This window comes from Electrona antarctica (genome assembly GCF_951216825.1).
Source record: "Electrona antarctica genome assembly, chromosome: 5".
NCBI lineage: Eukaryota > Metazoa > Chordata > Actinopteri > Myctophiformes > Myctophidae > Electrona > Electrona antarctica.
This window is the reverse complement of record NC_136810.1, coordinates 24,977,081-24,994,978: the sequence shown is the minus strand read 5'-3', so window position 1 is coordinate 24,994,978 and position 17,898 is coordinate 24,977,081. Positions and strand designations below refer to the sequence as shown.

Below are 17,898 nucleotides of genomic sequence, written 5' to 3'. Positions count from 1 at the left end.
CAGGACACAGGTGTGGTGTTTGGGTTCATGGAGTTGCTGTTGAAGAGGTGAGTTTAGGGGTTCTTGCAGGAAGCAGCCAGGATGTGACTCTGCAGTATTGCAGAGATGTATTGATTGCTTTTCGCCCCCACCCCTAAAGACCTCTCTTTGATCCTAAAGCCGATATTGTTTTGTAAGATAAGAACCTCCCCAGTGTTATTATTGGCTCTTTCATCCGATCTAGGATAGAATAGGCTAATCCTCCCATGGTAGACAGCCTGGCACCCAAAACTCCATACCACGCCATAAATACATGACAAAATCTGGACTACTTGAATCATTGAATCACTTAAGCCCTATATACTTTAGTTCCCCAGGGCTCTATACTAGGCGCTCCACTCTTCGAGAACAGCCTGATCTACAAGTTCACAACGCGTTGCGCTGGGACGCCTTGTGAGCTTGTAGATCGGCTAGTTAGCTCTAGAGTAAAGGTGAAGTGGTTAACTCTGGACGTGTAGAGTACAAAGTATTGGCATAAGAATATACTTTAAGTAGCAAAAGTAAAAGTACTCATTAAAGTGTGTCCCATAAAAATCGTTTGAAAACACTACTGTAGATCTACATGCTCACCACGCATCGCTTTTTGCAACGCGTGGTGAACTTACGGCTATTTTCAAATGGACGAAGTATATATAGGGTTGAAGTGGTTTTGTAATACTATTCTTCAAATCCTCAATGTAAATACCGTAGTAACTAAGGTTTTCACATAATTGTAGTGGAGTAAAAAGTGCAATATTTGTCTCCGAGATGAAGTAAAGTAAAAGTATTGAAAATTGTATATATTCCAGTAAAGTAAAAGTACCTCAAAATTGTACTTGAGTACATGTTCTTAGTTACTTTCCACCACTGGAAATGGCAATTCATTTTGACACTTCCACAGTCAAATGAACAGTCCCATGTTTGGTGTGTTGGAAGGACTCGCAGCTCGCTGACGAGAATCACAAAGCATTTCGTCTCCAGAGCCGAAGGACCGCAAACTTGAAGCGCTGACCATTATGATTCTTACTGGTCTGCGTTGTCTGAGGAAGGAGAGCCAAACTGGGCAGCTGTTACAGTGTTTTCCTTGGGGCCCTTCCCAGAGAGTCCCATCAATTATTCCATTGTTTGTGTTATTCCTGAGTTTGGCTAAGCATCACCTGTGGCAAACACATCCTGAATGGCGGTCAGGACACGAACTAGAATGTTCCATTCCGTTAAAGAGGTCAGCGCTGCTTGTTACAGCAGCAGAGACCAGTCAGCAGTCATAACACATGTCTGCATGAGAGACTGTCTGCATCCACTGACTAGAGCACGGCGCCCTCTGGCTGTGATGTGGTCCATTTTAACCGTGCATGCTGTGCTTGTGTGTGATGAAGACATACTGTAGCTTTCACCTGATTTACATATTTTCTGTCTCCAGGCAAACAGACAGTCTTATTTTATTTGTTTTACTTGATCTTAACCACTTAGTATTAATTATAGCTGGACTTGAGTTACAACTGTACTTTGCCCACTTAATCTGTCTACACCAAATCTCTTCGACCAAAAATAGCCAATTGCGATCCATTGTGAGCTTGTAGATCTGCTATTTTTGGCCAGAACATGGGGTACGATGATGGGGGACGATGGGGTTCAGGTTGTTAATGTATTAAAGTCTTGCAGCTACTTGTTGCCTCAGGTCTGATACATGTGTGTGTGTGTGTGTGTGTGTGTGTGTGTGTGTGTGTGTGTGTGTGTGTGTGTGTGTGTGTGTGTGTGTGTGTGTGTGTGTGTGTGTGTGTGTGTGTGTATGTGTGTGTGTGCGTGCGCGTGCGCACATGTGCGCGCGTGTCGTGTTCCTGTGTGCGCGTACGTGTGTGTTTCAACTTCCAGGTTCGGTTCGGAAGTACCCTGCTGACATCACAGTCAAGTTCCCAGACACCACTGCTCTGGTGGGACAGAACATCACCCTGGAATGCTTTGCGCTGGGGAAGTAAGCATGAACAGAGAGAGAGAGCATGGGCCGGCTATCCGTGAATAAGTCTAAATAATGTATGATCAAAGCAAACTGTGAGACTTCAGTCTAACCGTAAGCACTTAAATCTCAATATCCTTGACTGGGGGCTCTAGTCTATACTTCCGCTCCTTTTTTCTCTGTACACACCTCACCACATCTCTTTGCTGAACATATTGTGGCCCCAGAATAGGGATGCTAGGGTTCATGTGGTTAAGCCCTATAACATTTGTTGTACAACCAAAGGTAAGCGATCTACAAGCTTGTGCTACTTTTGGATAACAAAAAACAAAAAAAGGTTATGTGGTCAATACTACATACATTGTGCGAGTTTTCCAGCTTATGCAACACATTACTGTAGATTGCAGATCAGTTGTTTTTGCCAAGAAACACCGTCCGTCCTACTATAGAGTATGAATAACTGTAGACTTTCAACTCCAAATCTCCACACACCACCTCTTTGCTTTCCGCTTACTGTACATTCGATGAATGACAAATAGGGTCTGTTGCTGAATGATGAGGCTTTAATGGAGGATCAATCCCACATCCACTGTAACCTGAATTAGTACCAAAGACAGTTGTCTTCTTAGTGCTGTACACAGTAGAAAATGAAATGGTTCTAATCGTAACATTAAACTCTTGTCTTGTGCAACCTACAGTAGTAGTTGTACTGTGCTGAAAATAAGAGAGAAAAACGTGCTTTTGTTTGTAACCAGTGTTCACACTGGTTACAAACAGTCAGTGTTACTGCCATTGAACGATGGTGCTGCATGCTGAAAACAGCAGATTTCCAAGCTCACAACACGTCGAATCTGGTGTTCCCAGCACGCGCCGCTACAATGAGCTTCAGAGTGCAGTAGTACTTCACACAGCATTCCATAAAGCATAGGGTCTTCATTAATATTGTATGACCCCCCTCCCTCCCCCCACCAGCCCTATCCCTCAGATCCGCTGGAGGAAGGTGGATGGAGAGCTGCCCACCAATCACAAGGTGAGCATGGCGGGGGCCCACCTTCACCTGTTCGACGTGCACTTTGAGGACGGGGGAGCGTACGAGTGTGAAGCCGTCAACTCCAAGGGGAAGGACTACCACCGCGCACGTGTAACCGTGGAAGGTACAGTACAGTATGAGCGTTTGGCCCTTGTCCTGCTGTTGACATCGGTACTTCTTCATGGGTACTTTATCTTAAAATCTGTGGTGGAAGAAGTAAGTAAAAGTAGCGGTACCACAATGTAGAAATACTGTTTTCAAGTAAAAGGCCTGTAAAAGGCCTGTATTCAACATTCTACGGTCGTTCGACCGACCGACTTCAAATTCGCCACACATGTCGCATGACGTGTAGAGTCGGTCGGATATGCAGTTGTTCAGAATCGCCAGAAAAGTCTATGGCCTTTTCTGATGAGTCAATTTATTCCCATGGCAACCCTGCAGCCTTTGCTTGATTTGGCAAATTCCCCCACACCTCTCCAATTCCCCACACCTGCCATTTGATTAATTATTCAGTCTACTTTCCACAGTCAGTTTGCACTCTCCAGACATTCTCGACGTTTACTACATACAGTCTAAGGACTTTTTGGACAGATCCCCCCCGATATGCATGCTCATACTGTACATGGCCATATACTGACAAGGAGCTCCTTATATGTTCTTAAAATGGACACAGGCAGACTGGCGGTTACGACGAGTACTCTGACTACTGGTATTGCATAACAGGGTGGGGCATGCATTCCCTATTTGCGTTCCCAAGTACGCCAGTACTTGCGTAAAGAATACAGGTTTAGTAATACCAAAGTAAAATACTAGTAAAAACGTTTTTTTTTAAATCAGCATTTTTCAAATAACCAAAGTATAAAATAGGGCTTAATTGGTTAATGTTTAGTCGGCCTAATAATAATACTCAAATTCGATAAAGGTAACTGAAGTTGTCAAATAATTGTATATATATTTGCCTCTTGTAGTGGTGTAGAAGTATAAATTAAAAAAATCACACTCGTGAAGTGAGGGGCTTATCATCATACATCATCATACGTACATCAGCCAATCAAATCATCACATTCCATGCTACAAGCACATTCCGTGCTCAAACACACCTACACACAAAGCTGTGCATAGGAGGGGCTAGTGCCCCTCAAAACAGGAAAGACTCGAGTAAAGTGCAACCACCTCAAAAGTGTACTTACAGTCAGTACAGTACTTGAGTAAGTACCTTTCAACCACTGCTTTCCTGCTGTTTACATCAATAGTTTATGTGCAGCTTTCTCTTAACACAAACAATCAATAACCCTTCACACTTTGCGATCGATATCAGCTGTAATGGCTCTGTAGTGTAGCAGGACTAGGTGCACTGCATGCATGCACCAGTGGCCTGGCGTTGGACCAGCTGACCAGCCAAATGCAGCCACAGTATAGTGTTCAGTCTCTCTCATCGTTGTGCCAGGTCTGATTTGACACACTACAGTAGCATCTAATGGTAGTTTTTCTTTTATGCCTGCAGTATTCCCGCAGATTATATCGACTCTGTCATGCAGTGTTGTTTTTGGCAGCAAATGTTGATAGTTTATTTAGTTTTAGTCACATTTTAGTCACCTGGAATGTTTTAGTGTTGGTCTAGTTTTAGTCGACTAAATGTCATAAGATTTTAGTCGACTAAATCTACAGTTGATTTAGTCGAACAAAATGTGTTTAGGCGGGCCTTGATGTTGTCATAATCTTCAGCATGCAACTAATTGTAAAATGACTGGATCTCTTGTCCACTAGTCCCTTCCTAAAAGGTTTTTCTAGTTTGTATTTGTTGACGAAATTGTCAGTATATTTAGTCTTAGTTTTAGTCATCATAGCTTAGCTTTCATTTAGTTTCCATTTAGTTTTCGTCAGTGGAAAAAGGTAGTCGACAAATATTTTTCGTCTTAGTTTTAGTCGACGAAATCAACACTGGTCGGGAAACTGGAAACTTCATAGTCTGCAAAGTTACTTTTCAGGATTCAAATTAAAAAAATAAGCTCAAAATGCATCGCTTCTTGCAGATCTGCTACTTTTTGTGTGACACTGTAGTATATGATCAAGTAGGGCATTAATTAATGAAAAAAACATAATGGAGGTTTCTGTCCGACACCAACGATATATAATATTCAGCAGCTTTGCTGTTCTTCCCCTTTCTACAAAAATCCAACCCAGTAACGGCCCGTACCTCTCTCCTCTGCAGCCTTTCCAGAGTGGGTGGAATACATCAACAGCACAGAGAGAGACATCAACAGCGACTACACGTTGTCCTGCGTCGCCAATGGCAAACCAAAGCCACGCATCAGCTGGCTGAAGGACGGCACGCCGGTAATATTCAACGTCGATATTGCCCCATAGATAGAGACGTTTTGGCTGCAGTTGTTGCAAACAAACAAAACATATACTGTACAACGCCGTCACTTAAGAACCCACACACCCACTCGGTGGTACCAGCCAGAGTAGTCAGGGGTGGCACAATCCTGACAGACCGCTGGCACTGCGGGGACAGGAAAGTACATCTTGTTTTCTGAGAGGGTGCCAGCGTAGGTTGTGTAAGCTCTCCATAGTAACAAGCCACCGCCAGGCCCCTGAACTAAAAGAGTCCCTGGAGAGCACCCGGCGCTGGCAGCGGTGTGCGGGGTAGACCGTTTCATGTCTCCCTCCCGCTCCCATGCATCATTATGCATTAATGAGGTTGCTCTCCCAGTCAAATGAAGTCACTGTCATTCTTATACAGCTAACATTTGTGTCACCGCGGGTGCAAAACACTGCATTGCAACACGTGACCGTGTCAACAATCGAAGGCTTGATTCCGCCACTGGGGGGGGGGGGGGGGGGGGGGTTATTTGAAATCTCGTCAAGAAGTGCAGGACGTTGATGTGTTCTCCCGTTTCATTTTGCTTTCCTGCAGTACGACAAAAAAAGATTGCAACTCACAGGCTTGACGTTTCAAGATTCAGGGATATACCAGTGCTCAGCAGAAAATCACCACGGAGTCATCTATGCCACCGCAGAGCTGCGTGTCATTGGTGAGTGAACAGCACAGCCACTGACTGGCTGAGTCAGAGGAATATATGGGGGTGATCACACACACTGAGATCCATTGCTATAGGCACAGGTGCTTCAAAAACGCTTGGGCAAAATACTGAAAATAGTGTATTGAAGAAAACCAAATGATGATGAATCACCGACGTCGAGTCTTGATAAAGTATCAACCTTTCGTCTGCATTTGCCATCTGCCATTGTCCCACCATTCCTATTGCATCTACCGCCATCCATCAAAACAGGATGGCGGTAGACTGAAAAGTTGAGAATATTTTAGAATAAAAAAAGGCTTGAAAAACACGCAGCACAAGAAAGGAGCACACACACCCAGGCCACACCATAGCAGAAAGGAGCACACACACCCAGGCCACACCATAGCAGAAAGGAGCACACACACCCAGGCCACACCATAGCAGAAAGGAGCACACACACCCAGGCCACACCATAGCAGAAAGGAGCACACACACCCAGGCCACACCATAAAGGAGCACACACACCCAGGCCACACCATAAAGGAGCACACACACCCAGGCCACACCATAGCAGAAAGGAGCACACACACCCAGGCCACACCATAGCAGAAAGGAGCACACACACCCAGGCCACACCATAAAGGAGCACACACACCCAGGCCACACCATAAAGGAGCACACACACCCAGGCCACACCATAGCAGAAAGGAGCACACACACCCAGGCCACACCATAGCAGAAAGGAGCACACACACCCAGGCCACACCATAGCAGAAAGGAGCACACACACCCAGGCCACACCATAGCAGAAAGGAGCACACACACCCAGGCCACACCATAGCAGAAAGGAGCACACACACCCAGGCCACACCATAGCACACACACCCAGCACCATAGCACACACACCCAGGCCACACCATAGCAAAACAAGGGTTTTGCTGGTAAATGCGTTTCTGGCAATGCATCTCATGTGATCATCCCCTAAGGATCACTTACTCACTTTACAAGATGAATAAATAAAATATACGCCCTGCTACATTGTAGTAAGTAAAAACAACGTTTAGTGGAGCAAGACATGATAATACATTACCCAAGAATATGGTAATGTAGCAAAAACTATTCATACTAGAACACAATATTTCAATATGCGCTAGATCAGGGGTCGCCAGTTGCCCATGTAAGCGCTAAGATCACACAGTATTTGAACATTCATGTAAATAACATTAGCAAGGATTGTGATGAATAACACAAGCTGTCCCACTCCAGAATGTGCTCCCACGTTTGAACACAATCCAGTGAAGAATGTTCTCGGAGCCAAAAACAGCCGGGTCATTATCGCGTGTCGACCCAAGGCGGCCCCCAAGCCCATCATCACCTGGAGCAAAGGCACAGAACTTCTCTTCAACTCAACCAGGTCAGTATAGCCTCTCGTCATGGCCCAGTAAGGCTGCTGTCTGCATTGTTGTTTCTGAGGTCCAGAGGCGTCAATTGAGTATGGCAAGCTATGGCAGCTGCCATACCTTGGCTCCAGGGGAAAATACATAAATAAATGTATTTTTTAAGAATCCACACACATAACCATCCAGTTGTGATATCACCCATGCTCCCTATAAACAAATAAAAGTCATTGCATTTAATGGCATGGCCTGGACTATTTTCACTGTGTAGATACAGTATTAGTCTGGAATCTCTGTGTGGAATCTGCAGGGGCGGATACAAAGAAAAACTACTCCATATTTGCATACTAGGCCCTGATTAACCCATTCTGGGCAGGAACCCCTTTTGGTGTTTTAAGCATTATGTTATACTTTAGCTATTGAAAAATAGCAGATCTACAAGCTCATAGCGTGGCACAGAGTGCCGCGCTACGAGCTTGTAGATCTGCTATTTTTGAAAAATCGTTAAAATGTGCCTCAAATCTTTGAATATATTTTCTTTCTTTTCAACTCAAATCTTTGCTTCTGGGGGGTCCCTGGAACAACATATTTTCAGATGGGGGTCGGTGGCATATTACATTACATTTTTGGGGTCCTTGACATGAAATATTGAGAACCACTGATGAGGTTTTTCAGAAAATTGCACTGGCAGTTAAATACATTAAATGCCCAACTAGCTACTTCCTCCACTCGTCATGTCATCACTATGCAATTACAATTTTAAGTACTGTACATATCATTAATTATATACAAAAGAAACTGCTATTGTTAGATATGGATATAGATACCAGAAGTTGTCCCTCATCTGTTGGCCTGCCTTTAAGGCTTGAGGAGGACGCACAGTTTATCATAGTTGCATGTCTCCTTTGCTTGGTTTTGAATTCAAATGTTCTTTTTCTGCGTGTGACACATCTGGGTCACAAGGATGTAACACATAAGAGCATTTTGTCTGGGAATCCCTGTTAGCAAAAAAAAGCATCTTTCTTGCACACGATCAGCCACTCTAGCGCCCTGCAAATCTGCAAAGTGGTTCTGTTTAGCAGTGTGAGTGCTGTGACACGCTGTCACAGCCTTGACATTAAACCCAACCTAAAAGCTGCTCAGTATTAGTTAGGGCAGATAGAGTGAGTTGGTAAGCTCCCCTCCCCCAGCCTACCGCTCCTCGCTGACAAGTCAACCCTAATTTGAATTCAACAAGACTACTCAAAAAGTGTGACTCGAGTTGAGTCCCTACCCTCTTTCATAAAAGAGCACCCCAGTTGCAGTTGTCTTCTAGCGTGCCAACAAAAATTAGCCCCACAATTTTGCTGTAAATATACTTTTACTGTTCCTAGTAATGATGCTTTCTTGTATACAGTACAGTAGTATTGTATGTCTTAATTAATTGAATACACAGGACCACAATGGAAACAAGCCCTCATGGCTTTTTGTCTTATCCTTTTAGCATTATTGTATACCGTAACTTGTTGCAAACTGTTAATTTTTTATTTTTTATTTATATGTTTATTTAACAGGGACAATACAAAAAACAATGTATCAAGTTGTAAAAACATGAAACCGTTGCAATGTATATGGGTTTGTAGCCAAGGCTAATTTGCCACCACAGTCCCTGGTTAAAAATAAAGAAAATAAAGAATTTAATCAATCAATCAATCAGTAGAGCAATCCAATCAGGCACCAAGGAATCAGTGTTGGATGTGAAGCCCATTTCCCGTCACAATTTTACCACCCATGATTTACCCCTGTAAGCAATAATTCTCTATTCAAGCAAATGGGTTTTTGGCCAGACTTTACACTTGATTGTATTACCTTGATAAACATTGTCGTAAGTTTAAAGTTTTCTTTCAATTACCATGACTAGAAGTATGAGAACAGCTATACCATGACTAGAAGTATGAGAAGAGGAAAAAAAGTGTAACGCAGAAACCTGTGACCTGTAGAATGATGTTACCATAGGTGTGCGTCGCTGGTGTATGACGGTGTTGGGTGAAATCACCCCTCAGCTATAGAGCGTCGCAGTCCCGCCTCCTACCCTGGACCAGGAAATGAAACCCAATGCATTATTCTCATAGACATTTCTTAAAGTATTTATTTAAAGACGGTTACGCCGCGGACAAAGCCAACTCGAGTCGTGACAACTCATGACAACACAAACAATATTTTGGACCAAACAAATAATTACAAAGAAGAAAAACAACAACAAAAGTGTTGTAACCTGCCGTTTTTTTCTTCTTTCTAATTATTTGTTTGGTCCAAAATATTGTTTGTGTTGTCATGAGTTGTCACGACTCGAATTGGCTTTGTCCGCGGCGTAACCGTCTTTAAATAAATACTTTAAGAAATGTCTATGAGAATAATGCATTGGGTTTCATTTCCTGGTCCAGGGTAGGAGGCGGGACTGCGACGCTCTATATCTCTAGAAATATGGGGGGGGCGGGCGAGGCTTCCCCTCCCCAAAACCCTCCCACCCCTCCCCTACTGGGCGGGGTTTTTCCTTACTGGGCGGGTTTTTCCCTTTTCTTTTACATGAGCTGGGCGTGCTTTGATGACGTTGCGTAGAGTGGTCCTAATGGGCAAAAGAGGTGGCTGAAATGTGCCTGAATAATGCGTTTTTGCGACCACAGGTCGCATTTACTATGAAAAGGTGTAACGTCCCGTCAGTCAGTCAATGTGTCACTCAAATCCCCATACATGGGAAAGCCCCCATATACAGTATGGTGCCCAGGTCTCGTGACACTATGGCAATAAAGTATTGAATCTTGAATCTTGCATCTGATGTCGTAGTAAATGCGATCTGCTGTCGCAATTAAGCCCATATATGGAGATCGCTGATGTCATCGATATTGGCCAGCAACTCCACATCTGACCTTAAACCTCAAACCCTCAGATCTCCATATATGGATATATGTCATAGCCTGTTCTGACATTCCATTATGTTGATCCTTCCCCATCCATCCTTCCTCTTCGATGTACCCCTTTTGACTGATACCTGTCCATTCAAACTCTAGACGGGCCTGCTCCAAAGTTATTAGTGCAGCCGCCCCCGGCAGCCGGCGAAAACTCAACAGGCCCGAAAATGAAGGCATCAAACCCTGTACACTCAAGAGAATGCCCTGCTACCACCCTTAGATCCCTGGGATACATCACTGAGGATACGTCCCAGGTGCATCCAAGCGATGTATTTTCGTTCTGAGGTATTCTATTTATAGTGACTCATAGGAATAGACTATGTGACAACCAGGTATAGTCTGGTGACCACCGGAGAGATGGGTGACAGCCGGAATGTAGACGGCACCCCGGGAGCAGTATGGGTTGGCGCCCCAGCCTGCATCCTCTGTGAGGAGGAAGCCCAAAAACCTTTAGGAGGAAAAAGGCCTTTAGGAGGGCCATTCAAGCCGCAAGTGGAGCCTGCAGTACCACCGTTGCCCAGGTGGAGCCTGCAGAACCATTGCGGCTCAAGAAACCACCACTCCTGAATGAAGTGTCTGGTGCTGGGATTCTGGTGCAACGCACAGGTCCTCGCTGTACTCCTGGTGAGAGCAGGAGTGGACCTGACGTCAACCCACAGAGCCTAGTCCCTCCACATGCCAGAATTGTACCTCCCAGTCCCGGGCCGGCAGAGTAGTTCCGGAGTGGATTCAACGGATTGTGTGGCCCTGGTCTTTCCCTAATGGGACTGATCGAGGGTAGCTACTGGGACGTAAGTCGGGACTTGATCACCCTTGATCACGGCTGGGTCACCCGAGTGAGGGGTATGATGTTTGCGAGACCCAAAACCCTGTTGACCTTGGGATACATCACTGAGGATACGTCCCAGGTGCATCCAAGCGACGTTCAGATCTCCATATACTTTACTTTATAATGGATGGATGGAGCACTTGCAAAAGCATGGCTATTCTTCCTGGGGTCCATATATGGAGCTGACCTGTTCTGACATTCCATATGTTGATCTGACCTCATCAAACCCTGTGTACACTCAAGAGAATGTCCCCGCTACCACCCTTAGATCTCCATATATGGAGCTGACCTGTTCTGACATTACATATGTTGATTTGACCTCATCAAACCCTGTACACTCAAGACATGCTCCTTATATGGCCAGTACAGAATTCATTACATGTTGGTCTGACCCCACATGCCAAAGCGCCAGCAGTCGCTCAGCAGTCTGCCGTCAACGAGGCGGATGCGTGCACGCGACCTCCTTCGAGGTCACTTCTCGCCCTTAAGGGCCTTTCAAACGTGATATAACACGCCTATAGTTCATTTTCAATGAGACCTGCGTTTTTGCACGGAGCACTGGGGAGCAGTCGCGGTGCGACAACACAAGCGTATTTACGTGAGCGCGGAATTTGTTGAATCGCGTGAAATTGTTAGTAAATTAAGGTTCCATTTTTGTAATTCATTTTAAAGTAGGTTATGTTTCTAGGGCTTCTACTGGTTCTACCGAGTGAAGACACGCCCTCGCTGAATATGAAATATGAAATTGCAGAAAAAGTGGCTTCAAAACGGTCTGTACAAACCAATGGGGCACCTGTTGTCTATAGTTTTTTTTTTCTTTTTTACCATATTTCTTTTTTTACAGTCTACAGTATATGGCTGATTTAGTTTAAGTCATTAGTCGTTTGAATAAAATTCCATTTAGTTTTAATCATAATTTATTTTAGTCATCTGAAATAATTTAGTTCTAGTCTATTTTTAGTTGACAAAACATCATAAGGTTTTAGTCGACTAAATCTAAAATGTATTTTGGCGAGCTGTGATAATGCTGAAATAGTTCATAGTTTTAATTGACGAAATTAACACTGGTAGTAACCAAAATTACTATGCAGCATTATGTCCTCTGATATGAATATGTATGTCTGTATGAGAGCGTGTGAAATGGTGACTCTTCTTGAGCAGTTTTGCTACTTTGTATGCATGACAGTGATCACAAGGAATGCAGGAATGAGATAATTAAGGTTCAAGGTTCTTTATTGTTACATCTTGTGTACAGGTGCATAAAAAGTTACATTTACTTTTTTTAGTTTTATTTTATTTTTAAAAATGTTTTAAAGAATTTCTTTAAAAAAAAAGAGAAAGAAAAGGCTGAAGTATTTCATACTCCCTGAGGAGAGAGAAAGCAGAGCGCTCAGAGCACTTTCATGAGCTTTCATCATCTACACCACATCCATAAAACATGCTGGCCTCCTGACCTTGGCATTTCTACCTTTCATCCTTCACGCGGTATCTCTGCATGTCATGTCAGCATGTGGTGGTGAAACCTCAGCCTCTCCCTCTCCTCTCCTCTCTCTGCCCAGGGTGTTCATCTGGGAGGACGGCAGCCTGGAGATTCTCAACGTGACGCGGGCGGACGAGGGGAGGTACACATGCTTCGCCGAGAACGACCGGGGCAAAGCTAACAGCACGGGCTCTCTATCCATCACAGGCGAGTGCTATATAGCTGGACCCGCAGCTCATTTCAAGCACACACGTGCAAATAGCCCACGGTGTTGCTCATGGCGCGACAAATGTTGTTCTACGGTTACTGATAGTGCAGCTGTTGTGGACATTAGCGGGGCAGCTGTTCCTGTCAGCATCCGTCTTCATCCGCGGCCTCTGCACCTCCAGCTGTCCTCTGAGTGTCTGAGCTATGGATCCTCTGGTCCTCAGGTGGACACTGGTGGGGCTATTAGTCAGTGCCCAAGGGCACAGGTGACAACCCTAGATCAAATGCGAAGAGACAGGATCTTTTTTTTCTCTTCCCAGTCCGGTGAAAATCAAGGGTAGGAGGGTTTGACTTGAGAGCTAACGATCCGTTCATAAGATCTTTGAGCAAAGTCCGTTCATATAAAGATATTTAGGGCTGTCACCTCATCATAGTGAAATGATACAGTATGACCCTTCAACCACTTAAACCCCACATACTTTGTTGACCGCCCTCGGTTTGCCGAAAATATCTGCTCTCATACGCTCACAAGGTTTAAGTGGTAAATTCTGCCGCTCTATATTGCAAATGTAAAATCAACATGTTGGGTTCTCAACCGCACCAAGTTGAAAAGGCTATAGTCTCTCTATGGGTGTAATTTACAGAATTGTCGATTAAATCAACTAATTGTTTAGTTGCCAAATTCCTATGGCTGTTATTTAATGTATTTAGTCAAGGTCAGGACTAAAGATAATTCTTCTCATGTTGGTGATACAACATGATAGTTGGCATGCAATGCAATAGAAGATATACTGCTGGTATGAAGTACCAATGACTACGTCTCTACGTGTCTCTGTTGGATATAAAGCTCTTTAATGCCCCCTTCTGGCCACATGAGAGCATTGAGCTACTCCACCCTTTTCTCATAAACAACCATAGAGCAACTATTCATTTAACCTTATGCTCCCCCAGGTCTCTGTATTAGCTTCCCTCCTTTGTTGAGACATTGCAGATCGTCTGTTTTCACAGAATGTTTGCCCCTAGGATAAGGATAAGGCGCTACGGTTCAAGTGGATTAAAGACGGCACAGGGCTTCTATAGATAGGCTAGTATTTCTCATCCAAATATGGAGCGACACATTCTGTGTTGAATTTCAAATCACCTGCATGAATATCGCATCACCATCTGTGTTGTTCCTCATCATCAAAGCCCACATTATCCTCAAAGCTGAGTCGCTTTCATCCCTCCGCTCCAGGGGTCCTCCTCACCATGCAGGCTACATTTTCATCTAACTTTATTTTTTGACGACGAACATAACCAGAACCACCTAGACATAGACTTAAAAATATATAGTGTTTCTGTATCAATTACATCTGTGTCCCATTCTGAAGAAAACCTGGAGACTTGCAAGTAAGCCACTATATCGTCTTTGTCGGGTGGAAACCACACATGTCCAAAACTGAAAATATCAAAAGTAACAAGCTCAAAAAAGCATTTGAGCTTGCACATCTGCTACTTTTGATACTAAATAAATAAAATAGGCAGCAATGCAGCATGGTCAAAATCTATTCTGTGTTCAGGATTTGAATACTTAGTACTCAGTGCAGTCAGTGGACAACTTTTGCCACAGATCAGTGTTGATTTTGGCAGCAAATTTTGATTTTAGTTTTAGTCATTAGTCTCATGAATAGTTTTTATTTAGTTTTAGTCACATTTTAGTCACCTGGAATGTCTTAGTTTTAGTCGACTAAACACAAGATTTTAGTCGACTAAACCTACAGTTGATTTAGTCGACTAAAATGTATTTTGGCGGGCCTTGATGCCGTCATAATGACTGTTTTTACACTTGCTGATAAAAGCGTGAAGTGTGCGGCTTGGGTGGTCAGGGCACGCATGACATGTGGGGCGCCGGCGTGACCATCCAGGGGCATCACTACTCGCGAACGTGTAGCATGCGGCTTGGATTGTCAGGTCGAGGGGAAGGATGCCATTAGGGGTGCCGGCACGAACATCTAAGGTCATCGCCTAAGCGTGCGGCTTAGATGGTGTGGGGCACGAATGACACCGGGGGTGCGGCGTGGTCATCTAAGGTCATCACCACACGCAAGCGTGCAGTGTGCGGCTTAGATGGTCAAGAGCACGGGACGTGGGCGACAGTGGGATTAGGGGTTCGAGGGGGCGTGGACCCAGATACTTTGGCTTAGGGGTCGAGGCGAGCGCCTGTGCGATTGTGTAGAAACCCCCTCTGGAACCTGCAGAGAAGATAGGAGTAGGAGAGAAAAGGGAGGGAGGGAGGGTTACTGGAAACTAGCACACTGACATTTTTTAAACTTGCGTTTAAATACCCCCGGTGATAGGTGAGGTAGGAGTGGCCAGGCTGGTTGGAGGTGGGTGAGTGGTTGGCAAGGGTGGCAAGGGTGGAGTTGGCAGTGGCAGGTGGGTTGTGATTGGTTGTCTTCTGCCTGGCCAAACCTCCCGAACCTCAGTTGTTCCAACTCCATATGTCAGGCCTGAATGGGTTAAGGAATGGTTCAGAAGCTGTGTTCACGTTCACTCTCCCATTACTCCAACATTGTTAATGTTACCGCCCACCTCATGCAGATGCGAAGTAAAGCAAAAACAAGTTCTCCTCTTGGGCTAAATACAAGCATTGCTACAGAGAGCTAGCTGCCCACTAGTAAACTAGTGCATTTAAAGTTATGCTGTCATTTCTGTTGTTGTTCCAGGCAAGCATTGTCTGTAAGTGACTTTGATTATCAATTCTTTAGGCTTGAATTAGTTGTGTGAAAGTGATTTGTTCATACAGCATTGTTCATACAGTATGCTAACTTTTTACACAGCCTTGTTGAACTCTCATTTGTATTAACTGTGATGTACTAGCCTCGCGTTGCGATACTAATATACCACTGCGCTGGGCTGCGTCCGCCTCGGGGCATATGCATATGCAATAGGGGCGGGTTTAGTGTGGCTGCGCCAGGCTAGTGATGTACTGTAGCTGTTTAATCAGTGCTATTTTCTTTCGAGTCTTTATATATTATTGTTACATGGATTTGGTACAGTTCTTAGAGTTCTCATCGGGCCTGAAAATTAAGGCCCGGCCCTACCCTACCCTATAACTGGGTCGGCCCGAGGCTCGGCCCGACCCTAAAAATTACCATAATGTTAGGCCCGAAAACCCGAAAAAGCCTGAGTGAAAGAAAAAAAAAAGGAAAAATAATTGGCTGATAATGTTTCCAACATTCTAATGGTTTCCAGCGATTTCCAGGGGTGAGTAAACATCTTTGAATCAGCCAGCGATCCTCTGATGTGACGCAGTTAATATGTCCAATACTGTCCCCGTTAACAAAGTGCAACTTTTTCATCATTCACCGTTGGCTAACGGTGTGCAACAGTCCCGAACAGAGCTATACAATATTATGACAACTGTCAACGTGGTTATAATCTACTAGGCTACTGTAGGCCTATATAGTTGTCTCCACCAGGCCGAAGGCATGGGGAGAGAGTATGTTTTGCACTCTGTCCGTCCGTCCGTGTGTCCGTCCGTGTGTCCGTCCGTCCGTGTGTCCGTCCGTGTGTCCGTCCGTCCGTCTAAGAGAGCTAATCTCTGGCACCGTTGGCTTGATCGCAGCCATACTCTGCACACACACTCCCTGAATGACAGAGCTGAACCTCTGCCCCAAAGTTTTCACATTGGCTTGTTATAGCGCCACCAGGAGGCCGCTTTGTGCAAAACAAATGTTTTGACAGTACACCTACAGATTTTGTCCAAACATTACGCAAATTGGTACACAGTCTCTCTAGAGCCATTCAACGAAACTGGTTTTTCAGATTTTTCAGACTCCATCCTGATTGGCTAAGATTGGCTTCCAAAGTTCGCAGGAGTGCTCCGTTTCAAACAAAATGCTGCAAATCATGAACACATGGTGTGATTTCCGTGAAATTTTGCACGCACATTCCCACTAGGTCGAGGAAGAAATGCCACTTGAATATTTTCAACTCAGCCTCATGGTGGCGCTATAACTGGCCGATTTGTGTTTTACCTATAACTGCACCGATCTGTGTAAAACCATGTATGCACACTCCCTAGAGGCCAAGGAAATACCTTTGCCTGGAATTTTTCACATCTGCTCTTTATAGCGCCACCAGGAGGCCGACATATGTAAAACACAATTTCTAATATTATTCCTTTTTTATTTTATCCACATTTCACGCAAATCGGTACACATGCTCTCCATAGTCATGTGATCATGTGATTTGTTTGATTTCTCATAATTATCCATCCTGATTGCCTACGATTGGCTTCTAAAGTTTTCAGGAGTAGCCCGTTTTGTACCCGTTTTGTACAAATTGCCACAACTCCGCAACGCAGTGTCCGATTGCGGTGAAACTGTGCATGCCTATTCCCACTACTAGGCTGAGGAAGAAATGCCACTTGACAGTTTTCAAATCAGCCTCATGGTGGCGCTACAACAGGCCAAGTCGCGTCACACACACACACACACACACACACACACACACACACACACACACACACACACACACACACACACACACACACACACACACACACACAAACATGTTTATATTACTCCTAAACATTTTGCCAAACATCACACACAATCCTATCCTCCTGGTGGAGACCTGTGCCCAGAAGGGCACTTTTTCTAGTTTACATTAATCATTGCCTCTCAAACCCACATACCACGCGTAATGTGCGTTGCCTAACCAAAAGAACAGACATACAAACAATCAACATGCCGCTCGATTGCGTGTCGACAGCTTGCAGATTTGTTCTTTTGGGCACACAATTCGAGGCGCGCTGCGCTACGATGGGGAAATTAAATTGCTGTACTGTACAGCGCTACGATTTGGAAACCAAATAGCTGTAGGCTACAGTGAACTGTAACATTGCTTGGTCATCATGTAACTATATGCAGTGAACATTAACATTAGCGCTTTCATAGTTATATGGAGCATTTACCGAGTGTTGACGTTGATTAGGTAGCCTAATTTAGCTTATTCACCCAGCT

At 44.4% G+C, this 17,898-nt stretch overlaps 1 protein-coding gene across 2 annotated transcripts in view; it reads left to right on the top strand.

The window, feature by feature from the left end:
• The window catches only part of cntn1a (contactin 1a), a 129,139-nt gene that overhangs the window by 86,744 nt on the left and 24,497 nt on the right, over positions 1-17,898 (top strand). For both annotated transcript variants that reach the window (XR_013790036.1, XM_079501352.1), the window contains exons 8-13: positions 1,891-1,990; positions 2,945-3,126; positions 5,215-5,339; positions 5,923-6,040; positions 7,295-7,442; positions 12,762-12,889. Coding sequence is in view for 1 of the 2 variants with exons in the window: in XM_079501352.1 (XP_079357478.1) it covers positions 1,891-1,990; positions 2,945-3,126; positions 5,215-5,339; positions 5,923-6,040; positions 7,295-7,442; positions 12,762-12,889 (801 nt within the window). In the remaining variant the exon portion in view is untranslated. The remainder of the gene's footprint in view (positions 1-1,890; positions 1,991-2,944; positions 3,127-5,214; positions 5,340-5,922; positions 6,041-7,294; positions 7,443-12,761; positions 12,890-17,898) is intronic.